Source organism: Eublepharis macularius, chromosome 13 (genome assembly GCF_028583425.1).
Source record: "Eublepharis macularius isolate TG4126 chromosome 13, MPM_Emac_v1.0, whole genome shotgun sequence".
In the NCBI taxonomy this organism is placed as follows: Eukaryota; Metazoa; Chordata; class Lepidosauria; order Squamata; family Eublepharidae; genus Eublepharis; species Eublepharis macularius.
Genome location: NC_072802.1, coordinates 46254209 through 46270517, shown reverse-complemented (window position 1 = coordinate 46270517; position 16309 = coordinate 46254209). Strand labels below are relative to the sequence as shown.

General features: G+C 45.8%; 1 protein-coding gene across 1 annotated transcript; it reads right to left on the bottom strand.

Moving 5' to 3' along the window:
- Positions 1 to 1703: 1703 nt before the first annotated feature.
- On the bottom strand, positions 1704 to 15236 carry LOC129340956 (T-box-containing protein TBX6L-like). Its single transcript, XM_054995853.1, has 9 exons — positions 15176 to 15236; positions 11631 to 11781; positions 9130 to 9232; positions 7713 to 7877; positions 7104 to 7250; positions 5512 to 5582; positions 4788 to 4873; positions 3375 to 3573; positions 1704 to 2121 (listed from the first exon to the last, which is right to left on the bottom strand). The coding sequence occupies exons 1-9, from the start codon at positions 15234 to 15236 to the stop codon at positions 1704 to 1706; spliced, it is 1401 nt and encodes a 466-aa protein (XP_054851828.1).
- Positions 15237 to 16309: the final 1073 nt, after the last annotated feature.

Below are 16309 nucleotides of genomic sequence, written 5' to 3'. Positions count from 1 at the left end.
GTGCTCATTTTCTTCATGTGCCGAAACTTTGCTGTAGCAGCAGGAATCTTGGTCTTAAGGGAAATTCATACACAAGGACACAATGAACCCAGGAGCCTCAGCTTTAAATCATCACCCTGCCTTGAAGTCAGGATGACTTGGGGCAAGTCACCTTTCAGCCCAACTTCGGATGGGGTATGTGTGACATACCACCATGCTGGGTTTTCAGAGAACGGGTGGGATAAAAATCTAATGAAGCCTAGGTGTGCTCATGGGTTCAGTAGGCTGTACAAAGATCTGCAGCAAAGGCTACAGAAAAGGGCAGGGGGCAAAACTCGCCTCTGGTGAGAACATTTAAGGGAGTAGACGGTTTCTGCTTCTATTGCTGGGTCTGCTTTTCAGCACTGTGGTTAGGATTGGTGAGAGAGCAGAAAGAGAAGGTGAGATTAGACAAAATACATTTTAAATATCCCTGTCATAAAGGAATGTTAAACCAACAAATAATACATGAGATTTTGTTGTTGCTGCTGTGGAGACGTGAAGTGGAAGTGTCTGTTCACAAAGCACTGTTTTGCCATGGTCGGTGATCCAGCTCTTAAGGCTGCTGCTCTACTGCTAGGAAACTAAGATATGTGCTGTTCTTACAACTTTGTTTAAAATATATGCTTTTTACAGAATTAAGGTAAGGCTGACTGTTTACATGTAATGTAACCCTTGCATTGTAGATTTCTCCGGGACCTGGCAACTCTTCACCTCCCCTTTGAAATCAATGTGGACATTTCACATCATAAATTACAGAACTTTCCATTTTACTTACTTCGTTTATATCCTTCCCTTCTCTCTAGTGGGCTTCAAAGCAACTTATATTATTCTCCTCTCTTCCATTTTATCATCATAGAAACCCTGTGAATGTGTAAACTAGAATATGTGACTGGCAGAAGGCCACCCAACAAGTTTCCATGGCAGAAAGTGGGGATTCACACCTGTGTCTCCCAGATCCTATTCTGATACAGTATGCTGTGTCCAAGGTTTTCTAATCCAGAGCATCCCAGTGTTCATCCATTGCTGGGGATTTGTATGTTCGTGTGAGAAGAAAGCAGGAAAGTGTGACAACCCACAACTGCCCTTCTTAAATCTTACATTTCGTGAGGAGCAACAAGTGGCTCAGAATTCTGTTCCATCAGCTGACTCTGAGTTGTGCTCCTGGTATGCTCTCACAAAAGTGTCTCACACATGCGTTCATGTATTACACCAGGTTACAAGTCACTGGTGTATGCGGCAAAAGCAATGGGGCAAAGACACAATAGATGTGATCTTGTATCTACTGAATAGCAGCCCCAGTTCTAAGGCAGAATACTGAAATTTATACTGTCTTGTTTGGGTCATATGTAAGGAGAGCAGAAAATACAGGGATCAGAAAAAAGCAGGATGCAAAAGCCTCCATTCTAATAGGGAAACAAATTAATTTGTCTATTGTCTCACATTGTCACATTGCAAAAACTAAGGAAGAGGGCACTGCTGCATTCCATCATTTTAATGAGAATAGGTAAAAGTGACATTGGGGTTCTTAGTACAAATGTACTGGCTGTAAATTTCAAATTAACACCTGTCAGTGTGTGGGGTGGAGCCAATACAGTGAATTTAAGTGAACTGCAACACCTTCCGGATGGCTCCTGTTGCTGGGTCCTTGATATTTCCCATACTAGGAACTTGCCTCCTTGCCTTCACCAGCAGGCATAGGGGAACAAAGAGTATTGGCCCCAGTCTGCCATGCTGCCATGGGCAGGTCCTGAGGCCCCCTGGGAACTGTAGTCTGTGGAAAATGCAGAATAGGTAACAGCCCTATATTGGGCAGGTGGAGGAACCATCCACTGGTTGAGGCTTTGATCAGGGCCATAGGGACTGTACATAGGCCTATGGAGTCCTGGTTTCCCAGCAGGATCAACCATCCCAGAATAATCCTGTGGAGGTGGAAAAGGAATGGAAAGTGGTGGTAGATTGGTGAAACTTTCTGAAAGCTGTTTGGCATCTTGCTCAGGAACCACAGCTAAGTCCAATGTGCGGGGTCTGGCCCGAAACTCATTCAGAGGAATGACATCCTGGGTAGGGCCTGGCAGTGCAGTATCCTCCATCTCATGGGACCTAAATGGAAAAGGGGAAGGGAGATGGGATTAAAGACAGAAGTTAAGAGTTCATTTGTATCTCAGGGTGAGAAAACTGAAGCAGAGGGTCCTTGAGGCTAGAAATTTTGGGGCCAGTTGCCTGGTTGGAACAAGACAGTCTGAGATATTGGTGACATCCTATGTTGTTTATCACACCTAAGATGAACACTGGAGCTCTAGGCTGGTGAGGCTTCCAAATAGGGCAGTTCCTTTCCCACTCTACCCTTCATCCTGTCTCCAATGGCTCCAGTCAACCACTCACTTATGCCCCCTACCATTTCTGGGTCCTCTTGACTCTTTCAGCCCGAATCTTTTTGCTTTGCTTCTTGTAGGAAAGATCTGCCAGGATTATTATTAATACATTTATATGACTTTACTATACATGACTATATATCTACAGTACCATCAAAGTACATGATGCTTTACAGAAGGTAAGGCTGAGAAGGAATTCTAGTATGTCAAAAACCTAACAGAAAAGGTTGCATTTGAGAGGGATTAGAGGGAAGCATTGCATAGGTATTTGAAGCTTAAATGGCAGAATCATTGGAAGGGGCAGGAGACCTTTGGACAGATGGGGGTGTGGGTGGAGGAGCACATATTACAGGGGTGTATCAGGATATGAGAAGAGTCATGGAAGGCTTTGAAAGAGTGAAGAGTTTGGGCTGGATCTGGGAGTGGACAGGAGGCCAACGTAAGGATTTAATGAGGGGGGTTGAATGGCCAGAACAAAGACGAATGATTTTCGCAGCAGAGCACTAGATAGCAGTCACGTGGCTGAGGGGAAAGAAGTAATAGGATTAAAGATGGTCAGAATTTTCATCTAAGGAATGTAAAGAGAGGGCTGTATCTTGCCATGTTGTAAAGAGACAAGTTGGGGGTGGTATAGGAGAAGATGTTGGAAGAGGAAGAAAAGCAGGTGAGGGTTGCAAAAAAGAAGAAGGGTCTCTTATCACTGAGCTCCTATTGTTGCAAAATAGGCTCCACAAAGCTAGCTATCGGAAGAACCCTATTGCAAAGAAGCCCCAGGGCTCCTGAAGTCATAGAAAGCAGAATGGCAGTTGGTAGGTCTCTGCCCAATATTTTTCCCGACATGCTACAACAAGAAGTGAAGTTTTTAAGAAAATTGGTATTTGCAAAGAAGGCTGGCCAAATTCTTGTAAGTCAACCACGGTGGTGATTCCATCCACATCGCCCGCCCCCTGCTGTGTCCAGCAGTGCCATGCTGATTCTTGCCTGTATGCCTGGGAGGAGGATGGTGGTGCTGGCGTGTGTTGTTCTTGGGCAGGTGATTCTGTGTGCTCCCCTGGAGGTGGAGACTGTGCAGGGATGGTGTGGGCGCTGTTTTGCTCTGAGACCCAGAAGGGGCAGCTGTTACCGACTGGAATGATGAGGCTCTCTTCCTTCACCACCGTGTTTTCACTTCTGTCTAAGTCTGGCAGACAAAGTGACAAAAAATGAGTGAGGACAACAGGAGAGGAAGGAAACCAGTCTGCTTGCAGCGACAGCCGCAGAGACCTACACTGTGTATTAATAAATTATACACTCCCTTTCCCAGTTCCAGGTGGTAAGTTTCATCTCCTGCTACTTTTCCTTGGAAACCTCCCACTTGAGTGGGGATATAGTTTAGACACTCTGTACAGGTGCAGAATTAATTATGCAAAGTAAGACATGCAGGAGTCATAACAATCCAGTTTTTCTTACAGCTGAATTTGGGTTACCTCGGCAAATAGAAACAGTATGGGATCACTTCAGTAATGGAAACAAAACTTGGAATGACTCCCATTGTTAAGTCACAGTATAGGTTAGAGAGAGAAAATCTAATTAATGTGGTAATGAAATTAATCCATCAGAGGGCAGGGATTGGCTGGACATCCCTGGCTTTCTGACTAGGATGGCCCAGACTTGCCTGATCTCTTCAGCCCTGAAAAACTAAGCAGGATAGGCCCTGGTTAGCTTTTGAATGGCAAGTCCAGGATTGTTATGCAGAAAGTGGCAACAGCAAGCCACCTCTGAACCTCTCTTGCCTTGAAAATCCCAGCAGGGGGTTGCCGTAAGTCTGCTGTGACTTGATGGCACTTTCCACCACCTTGGGCTGTCAAGGCCACTCACTGCCCCTTAGACTAGCCTTCTTAGCTTCTCTCACGTTTGCTGCTGGTGTGCAGCCTTTGGAGCTTTGATCCCTGTCCTATTCCCAATACAAGTATACAGATCCAGAATGGATGCCAATTAGGTTTCGTTTCGGAAAAAAATGACTGAGAAATACTACAGTTTCATCTGTGTTAACCGGCTCAATTTTACAAACACAAATTCATTTGCCAATGAAATAATTTATCTGCAGGAACTGAGCATGGAGTGGGGATTGACAGTATTCAAACAGCTTATACAGAATTGTGATTCTATATGCATTTTAAAAAAATCACATCCCCCTTCTCCCCACCCTGTGCAATTATTCACAAGTCCAGTCTTCAGTGGAGTCAGGCCAGATGCAGGATTAGACCAAACAAACAGCACCAATATTAGCCTTGACCATTATATCCGAAGGTTAGGGCCAGATGTCATGGAAATGGGGTGGGGGGGCAGGTGTCTCTTCGGACATGTTGCACATCCACCCAATGCCTCTCTCATTTGTTGCCTTGATAATATTACCCAGTTCCTCCACATCGGGTTTGAGTTCTTCCATCACTGGTCTCTTCTGACCTTTGGCTGGACTGTTCTTCTGGCCTCTCCCCTCCCTGAGGAAAAAGCACCAAACGCTTAGGCCTGGGTTCTGGACCTCAATGGTCCTGATCAGGGCTTTTTTTCTGGGAAAAGAGGTGGTGGAACTCAGTGGGTTGCCCTTGGAGAAAATGGTCACATGGCTGGTGGCCCCGCCCCCTGATCTCCAGACAGAGGGGAGTTTAGATTGCCCTCCATGCTGCTAAGGCGCAGAGGGCAATCTAAACTCCCCTCTGTCTGGAGATCAAGGGGCGGGGCCACCAGCCATGTGACCATTTTCAAGAGGTTCCGGAACTCCGTTCCACCGCGTTCCAGCTGAAAAAAAGCCCTGGTCCTGATAGCTTAAGGGCAGAGGGAAGTGATCCAGGACACAGGTAAAGCTACCACAGGACTGGGCATTTCCCCCCTCTAGGAGTTCATTTCCAACATCACTGTATGCCATACTGTTACATAGGGGTGTGGGTAGGAAAATCTGCCTCTTTGCAACCAGCAAATGGGTGTACTAGACCCTGAGATGCAGCAGATAGGGCTCCCCAAAAGTAGCTCAGCAAGAGGCAAATAAGAGGGAAGATTTTGCTACCATGAAGGGTAGCAAACAGGAGCAGCACATGAGCATGTTTGCATCATCTGGAGCACACCCAGAGATGCCTGTTACCTGCGTGTGTTCCTCCCATGTTCTCGGAAGCCTTTTGCAAATGGGTTGTTGTAGATCTTGAGTTTTGTAATCTTGAAGAAAGAATAAGACTGAGTCAGAACCCACTTGCATCTCTGTGCTTGATGTTTACATATACTAGCAAAGGAATGTTTTGATTGCTCCCTCCCCCTCCCCCCCTAATTGCCTCTTCTCTCTCCTCCTCTTCTGTATTTGACCAGTCTCTGTATCAGGCATCTGACAAAGAGAACTTGATTCTCGAAAGCTTATGCTAAAATAAAATTGGTTAGTCTTAAAGGTGCTACTGGACTCTTTTTGATTTTGCTACCACAGACTAACGCGGCTAACTCCTCTGCATCTCTGTGCTTGAAGGTTGAACATACAGGAAGCTGCCTCACCAAGTCAGTCTGTTGCTCCTCCTAACTCAGCGGTGTCTATTTGGATTGACAACAGTTCTCCAGGGTCTCAGGCGGAAGTCTTGCATGACATCAAGATGTTTTAAAGGGATTGAACCTGAGGCCATCTGCATGTACTCTAGCACTAAGCATCAGTCCCCATAGAGCTGGTGTCCTCCCCTCACCCACAGTGTGCACAACTTGGTTTAAGAATAGAGCTCACCTCCCTACCTTGCCAGCTTCTGTGCTCCACCAAATTGCAGGCAGAGCTGTCATTCATTAATGCATGCCATCTATTGCCCCTGCCCACACTTGTTCACTTTTTCACACTTTGCATTATTCAGTTCCTAGCGGATGTGCTTAATTTTCCCTAATTTTCTGCCCCCTTCTATGGGAAGCTGGCCAAGCCTTGTGCAGCTGTGTTTAAGTAATACTCTGAGCCACTTGTTTCTGGCCGAAGGGGTTGAACTTTTGTCGTAAGGCCCCCTCCAGCTGCATGAGGTGGGGAGGAATGACTTCCACATCAGCAATGGTTCATGCACAATGATACCTCTGAGCAGGGCTTTTGTTCTGGGAAAAGAGGTGGTGGAACTCAGTGGGTTGCCCTCGGAGAAAATGGCTGGTGGCCCCGCCCCGATCTCCAGACAGAGGGGAGTTTAGATTGCCCTCCACGCCAGCGGCACAGAGGGCGATCTAAACTTGCCTCTGTCTGGAGATCAGGGGGCGGGGCCACCAGCCATGTGACCATTTTCAAGAGGTTCCGGAACTCCATTCCACCATATTCCAGCTGAAAAAAAGCCCTGCCTCTGAGACTATCCTCAGGGTTTCAAATTGCTGGAGCTTTGAGCATAGGTTTCCAACAGAGTATGCCCACTGTCCATTTGAAACACAGCAGAAGCAGCCTAAAAGAGCATCTCTACCCATATGTCCGTGTGCACCAACTACAGTCCTCAGATTGCCACCTATAGCCTGTTCCCCTGCTTAAGGAAGCCCATCTGGCCTTGATCGCAGCCCGTAGCTCTCCTCCTATGGAAAGAGCTCCCTAAGGAATATGGGTGGTGGGGTATCTCCAAAGGTTTTTAGGAAGCATTACAAGGCCATTCTGTTTGCCAGTGATTTTCACAGGGTGCTAGCTACAGGCCTTTTTTTAAAGAAGGGAAGACCAGCATGAGTTATATTTGCACAGAAATACACACACACCTTCTCATTTTGGTATGCAGTGACAGAGGTGAAGACTGTCTCTGGGAAGCTAAATGTCTGGAAGGAGCTCCAGCGAGTGCTGAATGGGTCATCTGCTTGCATGATGTGGAAGCGAGGCTTGTAACGGTGCATTGAGTGAAGGACCGTCTGGAAGTGAGAGAGAGAGAAGGCACTGCACACAGAGAGCTTCACTTTGGGATTGTCTTCCAGGCCTACAGAACAGCCGTGTTTGCTGATGGGGTAGGAGAAAAATGGGGCCTTTTATTTCTCGAAAGAGCTGGTAGAGCCTGCCAGCTCTCCCATTTTTAGGATCAAAGAACCACTCATATTTCACATTTGTTTAGCATCTGCCGTCTGCAAGTAGACAGAGACCTGGTCAGTAGGATGGGTGAGGAGTGAGCTTGCTGGGTGACCCTGGGCCAGTTACATATTCTTGGCCTAACCTACCTCAGAGTTGTTGTGGAGGAGAGAAGAATGATGTAAGCCACCTTGGGCCTTCATTGGGGAGAAAGATGAGATATAAATGAAGTAAATAAACAATAAAAGGGCTTGAGAAGGAGGCCAGCCCCCGCCATTTAACCTAACACCTCACTCCAGACTTCAGCTTACGTGGCCCTGCTGGTCCAAGGTGTTGTTGGTCAGTTTGAGCTTCTGAAAGGAGATGGGCTCCTTCATCCAGTGGCTGCCCAGGGCAGGAGAGTCAGGGTGCACGTATGTCCGGCGGGGCAGCTGAGGCTCAGCTTTGCCAGCCACTTCCCACTGGTCCTTGTTCCACTGAGGAAAAGCACCAAGATGTGTTGTGAAACATAAAGCTAAGAAGTGATAGGACTGCAGACCGAGTAGGTTGTTAGGAGAAATCAAGGCCACCATTTATTCCCAAGCCTGAGACCCAAACAAATTACATCTTTGCAAGCCCTCAACGGCAATGTGACTGCCTACGAAAGAGGCTGCCCATTGCATATGCATCCCAGTCTGCATCCATGAATTGCAGCTCTGCATTATATGCAGCTAGGTCATTCTACCACTGCTGATACAGAAATGCAGCAAACTTGCCTACCCAACCCTGAAGAACCTCAGCCAGCAACTCACACAGAAACACAGGGAGAATGCTCCTTACAGAACAGACAATTAATGGCCTTTTACCAAGCTTCTCTCTAGGGTGTGTGGGGCCCATGAGAAACTCCTCCCAACTCCTAGAGTTGCCAACTCCAGCTTGGAAAATCCCTGAAGATTTGGGAGGTAGTGGTGGTATGTGCCTGGGGAGGCTGATGTTTGAAGATGGGGGCTGAGCAGGTATGTGATGCCATAGAGGCTGCCCTTCAAAGCTGGAGATCATTTGTAATGCCAGGAAAACTCCAGGCACCACCTTGAGGATGGTAACCCTAGCTCTCAAGCCACTGCTCATCTGGACAGTGGGCCTCATACAGACTCCATCACCCAGGTGATGGATGGCTGTTTTAGGGAATCATGGAGCCAGGGAAGTCACCCCAGGTTTTCCTAAACAAGAAATAGTTCTGTCTCTCTCTGAATTGAAGGCAGACAAAATGTGTCTTCAGTAGCATAGATGTGAGAAATAATTCTGTCTAGGGGATCAGGGGGCAGGAGGAATTGTGGTTTAAAAGAAGTGTCACTGGCCTCATGAAGTACTACATCCCAATAACACTCACTCATGCTTCCCAGAGGCCTCCTGAGAAAGATTAGAATACTTGCAAAGTATTTTGGTGAACAAACAAAGCCTCAGGGTCAATACCCACACATTCACTTGGGTGCTGCAAACACCATGGGCTTTAGTTGTTAATCCACTCAGAATTTGCTTACAATCCTCCTCTGATAACAACTAATCACTAATTCCAATTGCTAGTCACACACACACACACACACACACACACACACACACACACAGCTTGAAATAAGCTCCCCCAATAAGCTGAGCCCTCCAATGGATGAAGAGGGGTCAGATCCTCTGTCTTTGTAGCTAGCTGGTGGCTTCTGCCACAATGTTCACCCAACTAGGAAACGAATTTACCTTGTACCTGAAGTTGTCTACTGGCACAAAATCTACCAGCATCAGATATTTGGCGTAAGGGATCAAGCCAGAGACTCTGATCTTGCATTGGGGAAACATTCGTCTGCAGAAGGAAGCAAAGACAGTGACAGAAGTAACAGTATTAGATTTTTAAAAGGGACCCTAGAGGTTGATGGCAACTTCCCCTAACAGACACACTAGCCAAGATTTTTCTTATCTGTCTTACTTTTGGATCGATGTAACTGTATTTAAAAACAAAGTAGATGGCTGTTGCACACAGATTTCAGGCTCATAAAATATGGCTTTAGTTTTTGTTCAGACAAGTTTCTAGTCCTCAGGACTATTAAAAATGCCTAATAAGAAAACAGAGAGAAGTAGAAGCAAAAGCAGCCCCTTCTTTACAGTCTAAGAACCACGGTAGACTTCCCTTCCAAAACTGCAGAGAGGAAATGGTTTAACCTCAAAAAAGTGAGAAGATACCCACAATTTCTCTCCAGGGACTGAAATTAAAAATACTAATCTCCCTCCCAGACTTTGTACTTATCAGAAACACTTATCACAGGAAACCGAAGCTGCTGTTGATTTCTTTTTAACCTTAATCTTAGCAGAGAAAGAAGTACAACTCTGGGGATTCCCTTTTGTCTTAATCCAAAAACAGAAGCCATGTAATACCTTTTTATTAAGGCCATAATGTAGTATACAAGCTTTTCATTGCTTGCTTTCTCCAAAACTCTTCATCAGACGGGATGTTTGGGGGGGGGGAATATTTCTCAGTCCTAAATTGCAAAAAAATAATAATAAAAGACCTCTTTGTCAGCATCCTGTAAATATAAGGAATCATACTTTCCTCCTGGCCTGTCTGTTTGTACCATTTGGTATCAGAGAGACGTTTGGATGTCAACTGTTGGATGTTATGTTTTCAGCTGGAGGGCTTCAGATTTTTGCATCTTGTTCCCAATATGCCAAGGATGCATCCTGATACCATGTCCACCAAAGCCACCTCAGCATTCTATAGAGGTTGAAAAGGACACGTGAAGATCGTGGCCAGATGAGAGATCTTTTTTTCTGCTCTCCCCTTTTTGTTTCTTAACACCCAGCCTGATGAAGAGTTCTGGAAAACTCAAAAGCCTGCACACTGTGCTGTAGGCTTGCCAACCCCAGGTTGGAAAATTCCCATAGATTTGGGGGTGGTGCCTGGGGAGGGCAGGGTTTGGTGAGGGATTTGGGCATTGGACTTTGCTTTAGACCAATATGGCTACTTCTGTTTTTAGTCCCCCTTAGATGATTTTTTGATCATCTAAAGGTGAAACTGCTAACAACAACAATAACAGCGCACTTATATATCACTCTTCTTGACAGATTAGTGTCCCCAGGGCTTTTTTTCTGGGGAAAGAGGTGGTGGAACTCAGTAGGTTGCCCTCGGAGAAAATGGTCACATGGCTGGTGGCCCCGCCCCTTGATCTCCAGACAGGGGAGTTTAGATTGCCTTCCACGCCGCTTCAGCGGCACAGAAGGCAATCTAAACTCCCCTCTGTCTGGAGATCAGGGGGCGGGGCCACCAGCCATGTGACCATTTTCAAGAGGTTCCGGAACTCCGTTCCACTGCGTTCCAGCTGAAAAAAAGCCCTGAGTGTCCCACCTAGAGCAGTGAACAGGTCAGTGTTATTATTATCCTCACAATACAACTGGGGAGCTGGGCTGAGAGGAGTCAGCTTGTGGCAGTAGTGGGATTCGCATCAGAAGAAAGCCGATTTGCAACCTAACTACTTAACCACTATGCTACAGCAGCTCTCTTTGTGCATGCACTCCTGCGGATTTTTTCCCAGTTTTTAAAAACACTGTAAACGATTACTTTTACAGTGTTTACCATCCGTGGAGATACCTGAGGAACTTGCTTAATCAGTGCTTTTCTGGATAATTTCGTTTTTCCTTTCTTTGGGTTTATTGTTGTACTGGAATTTTGTTTATTGTTTTAAATTTACTTTTCCATTGACAGGGCCAGTTTGGTGTAACGGTTAAGAGTGGTGGGACTCTAATCTGCAGAGCTGGGTTTGATTCCCCACCTCTCCACTTGAATCCAGCTAGGTGACCTTGGGTCAGTCACAGCTCTCTCAGAGTTCTCTCAGCCCCATCCACCTCACAGGGTGATTGTTGTGAGGATAATAATAACACACTTCGTAAACTGCTCTGAGTGCAGCATTAAGTTGTCCTGAAGGGTGGTATATAAATCAAATGTTATTAATATTATTATTATGTTTGGATTTTTAATACATAACATTTTCCTGGCATTTGATTAGGCACTGGCTTTGTGTCTTAAAACACAATTTTAAAAATTACATTAAGAAATTCTGAATTTATAGTCAAAGGTGATGAATATTAAGAGATGGCCTGAGGAAATAATGTTGCTCCCCAACAAGGATAATTTGACTTATGATGGAAAGTGAAGAGCGTTGTCATTTTTGAGAGGTTCAGCTTCCTCTCCTTGTCAAGAGTTAGCTCACCGTCCAGACTTAGTGATAATCATCTCAGTTCCGACTTGGTGAAACTTGTTCCAGAGGTCCAGATCCTCGAGTGTGACCACCACAGAGCTGTGATGAGAGGAGGTCTCCACAGCAGGAGGAGGAACCCCCAGGTGAGGGACTGCTTTTGTTTCTAAGAGAAGAAAATGAAGGATAGAACCAAGCATTGAGAATCTATTTTTGCAAAGCTTGTCAAATGGTCTGGCAAGGAGTTGGGTTTAAGCAGATGCAGAAGCAAGCCCTTCTGTGTCCCCCACTCCTCCAGCACAGAAGAGTAAAGCCTTCCTCAAGACCACATCTTGGATTCAGCTGTTCTTGTTCAGCTCAGATTTCTTTAACAGGTCTTAGAGCCGTGGAATGACAATGCATTCGGATTTCTTAAAGTTCAGCAACACTATTTATATCAATTGTGGCTAGCATCCAGAGGGCTGCAGGTTCCTGCACCTGATATTTTGCCCTGTCTCTCTTTTTCAGAGGCTGTTAAAAGAAACAATCAGGAGCAAACCACTGTCAGGGCTGCAAAATTATGTTAAAAGAGATACAGGGGCAGCAAGAAAGAGTAGAACAAGAATTTAGGTCAGCTGAAAAACAATCATTCTGCTTCACAAAAAGCAGTATCTATTGGATCCTATCATTTTTTTTGCTTAGTTTATCAAATTGATGTTAATAACAACAACAAAAGACAATTCACGGGCTTTTCTTGTGAATGATGAATAGCAAAAGCAATCCCGCCTCCCCCCAAACAGGCTTTGAATGGCACACTGATTCCACATACACTAAGGAGTCTGTTTCCACAGGATTAGGAGGCAAAGGCCATTCTGTGGCTTTGCCTTTCAGGATTTTCTGCTTTGAGGCAGCATTAGTTAAATTTTATTTGATTTTTTACCCACCCTCCCCACAAGCAGGCTCAGGGCTGGTTACAACAACACTATAATAACAAAACATTTTAAAATACCATATACAAGAATCTAAACTGTCACATTATCGAGTTAGAACCGGATGAAGGTGAATAGTGTGGGAACGGCCCAGGTTACCCAAGACATCAAAACTAGCCTGCTAGTCTGTTAACATCTGCTTACTAGACCAGGTTTCCTATCTTCTAAGAGGGACTTGAAAGCATAGAGCAGCCCCAAGTTAGGATGACACTTTGGTGAAGGTCACACATTATAAGTAGATGCAACCCCTGTTAAAGGCATGTGAGCCTTTACAAAAAAAGGTAGAAAGCATTATCAATCTCTTCTTAATGTAACACATAATGTAACTTCAGTTCCTATCAATTCATATGAATAACTTAATTTAATCATTATATTTTTGAAAACAAAAAACGGAAGCCTAGTGACACTTTAAAGACTAATAGAATGCATTCCAGTCTTTAAGGTGTCTGGTCTGCTATTTTATTTTGCTGCTACAGACTAATATGTCGACCCATCTTGAATTATTTGGAAACCAACTAGAGCCTGATAAAACACTTCTTGCCTTCTTACTTTTTAGAGTAGTTGCTGCCTTGGGATAGGAGCCAATGTGGGTCAGAAAATGATCTTTTAAAACTTTTAATTGCTTCATTTATACACCGCCTCTCTCTCCAATGGGGACCCAAAGTAGCTTACATCATTCCCCCTCCTCTGTTTTATCACAACAACCCTGTGAGGTAGGTTAGACTGAGTATGTGTGCCTCAGCCAAAATTACCTATTGAGCTTCCATGGCAGAGTGGGGATTTGAACCTGGGTCTCCCAGATCCTTGTCTGGGATCCTAGTCCTAACCACTATACCACACTGACTCAAACTGGGCACATGGCATCAGCAGAGAAGCAAGTATCAGAGTTCTACAGAACTTTATTCTGATTGGGAAAAAAAATAGTAGACCATTTCTGGGTAGCATCCCAACCATCTCAAATCAACATGTTCCTCTCTTTCTGGGCCAAAATCTTTTGGGGAAGGAGAGCTAAATTGTTGTCAAATTGTTGTTAGAGATATTCCCACTTGTAGCATGGGAGTGCCTAATAGCTTCAGCCACCACCCCCAGCTGCCTGCCCCAGCCCTGATTCCTGGCTATGGAAACTAGCCACCAAGGCCAGCAAACCAAAACCGGACCCCTGTGCATTTCAGCCATGTTTGTGGAGCTGCAAGAAATGTCAGACAAGGGCAGCTGGCCCTTCTTTTGTACCACTGACAAGAAATGGATACTGACAGAGACAGGCAGACTTTGTGCCAGGGTTGCCAGCTCCAAGTTGGGAAATTCCTGGAGATCTGGGGGGTGAAACCTGGAGAGACCTGGAAAAAGTGGGGTTTGGGGAGGGAAAGGACCTTGGCATGGCATAATTCCATAGAGTCCCCTCCCAAAAGTAGCCATTTTCTCCAGGTGAACTGATCTCTGTGGCCTGGAAACCAGTTGTAATTCCGGGAGATCTCCAGGCACTACCTGGAGGCTGGCAACCCTACTTTGTGCCCAGTTTAGATGCATTTGTTGGGGCGGATTAGAAGGACCTTCAGGCAGCAAAACAAGAGAGCTTCAGGCGCAGCCACATGGCTCTAAAAAGGGCATGTGTGTCAGTTCTTCACTCAGATCATGGCAGTTGTCTGGAATATTCCAACAATATGTTAACATCAGCCTTTTTTAAAATTAATTTTTATTATTTTATTAGTGCAAAACAGAAAAAATAAAAAGCAAACAACAGAACAAAGAAAACAATGCTGGCTACAGAATCATCAGCCTCCCTTCCTTCCTTTTGTCCCTCTTTGCTCAGCTTTTGTTGGTTTATAAAGCCAGAGAACCAACGCTGGTCCGCAAAACAGTTCATGCCCAACTACGGGATCCTGAGCTCTGTTCTTGCCTAAGAAGGGTCTTTTCTGGCTGAACCCAGCTGCATTTCCTTCCAGCATGCTTTGTAAGTAGCCAGAAGGGGTTGGTGAGCCACTGATCTTTCTGGCCAATCACATGTGTGAAACTCCCAAGTCCCAATGGTCTGCATGCATGGGGGTGGGATGAGACTGGGTGAGAGGATGCAACCTTTCTTTAAATACAGGGGAGAAGCCATCCTGCTGGTCCCAGTTTTGGGGTTTTCTTGAGGAAGAAAGACTGTGCCTTTGCAAAGTGGAGCAGCACGCAGCCTGCACGATAAAAAAAATTTCAAAGGGGAATCCTAGAGAAATTATGGAAAGTTGAGTGCAGAAGAGGAGCACCCTGCCACCAAAGGGGCAATCCAAACTTTAAAAGTTAATAAATCACCTCCCAGACACTCAGTAACGTACATTTGGGACACTCTCCAATCATACATGTGCGTGTGATGGCGGGGGAGAGGGGCTTCCTGCATTAAAAAAAAAAGATGGAAGAAACATTCTACACTTGACTTGCGTAACTGTGAACGAAGAAGCCAGGAGGGTTGTCAGCAAATGGGTTGTGGGCGGCTTTGACAGAAGGATGGCATTCAAAGGCTCTTTCCATATGCTTGGTTTTCTGTGCTAAGAAATTTAATAGAAACATATGAAAAATAAATCTGCTAGTGGTTAAAAAAAGGCTCGCACTTGCCTGAACCCTCGTATATGGGTGATTTGGGAGTGTGAGTGGGGCAAAGCAGCAGGTGGGCCATGAGCCTTAGGAAGCTGCTCACTCCAGACCACCCCCTCCCTCTGGCCACCTTCTTCTACTTCCACCTAAACAAGAAGGTGACTGCTGAACTGTTGCTGGGACCTTTGGCATGGATGCCTATCACCTGCTTGCCTGCCTGGTAAAGCATTTCCCAGTTAATACTGTGCAACCTGCCCCAGACAGGGCATCCACACATTGCCCTCCTGCTCTGTTCCCCGCTAAGACACATGATCTAGGGTTGTCAGCTCTGGGTCAGGAATTTCCTGGAGATTTGGGGGGTGGAGCCTAGAGAAGGTGCAGTTCAGGGAGGGGAGGAGTCTCAGTGGTGCATAATGCCATTTAGTTCACCCTCCAAAGTAGCCATTTTCTCCAGGGGAATTAATTTCTGTTTCTAGGAGATCTCCAGCCACCACCTGGAGGCTGGCAACGCATCCTTCAGATCCGCCAGGCGTTCACAGAGCATAGCACTCCAAAAACCTAAGCACCGGGTTAAGACCAGCAACTTGCCCCCAGCCAAAATCATTGGCCAGGCCAGGTCCGCCTGGCCATACTTGCAGCTTCTCCTTGCCGTCTGAGTGTCTGCAGTGGAAAGATTACCAGATCCCTCTGAGAAGTGCTTCTAAAATCATGGCACTCACATTTCAGTAGAGGTGGTGGGGTTAGATCCAGCAGTAAATATTCCAGCTAAACCACTACCAAAGGGAAGGTCAGTTCAACTCCTTGAGGAGCTGTGATGGCAGGAGAGCAAGCGCTGACTCTCCGGTGCAGAATACATTGAGATCTAGTGACTTGCACCCACAAGAGAGTCTGCAGTGTGCTGGGGAGGAGAAGCTGGGTGGGACAGGCTAAACAAAGTTTCTCACTGGAATTGCCAACTGAAGTGCATTAGGCGTATATCAAGGCTAGAAAACTGAAGCCAATACAACCCCTGGAGAGAAGGGTTGTGTGAATGCAGGCTTGCCCTGTAGTCTGTGAGACAAGGAGACAAGGATAAAGTGTGAACTGCCTTTTGCCTCTTCAAGCCCATTAGGATTCCGCTCCAGCAGGACGCTCGCTTGTGCAAGGTTCCCTATC

Coding starts and splice junctions, on each gene's coding strand:
- LOC129340956 (XM_054995853.1), bottom strand. CDS start 15,236: ATGGCCCACCTGCTGCTTTGCCCCACTCACACTCCCAAATCACCCATA. Junction 11,782..15,175: donor ACCCATATACGAGGGTTCAG/GCAAGTGCGAGC, acceptor TTCTTCTCTTAG/AAACAAAAGCAGTCCCTCAC. Junction 9,233..11,630: donor ATTATCACTAAGTCTGGACG/GTGAGCTAACTC, acceptor TTCCTTCTGCAG/ACGAATGTTTCCCCAATGCA.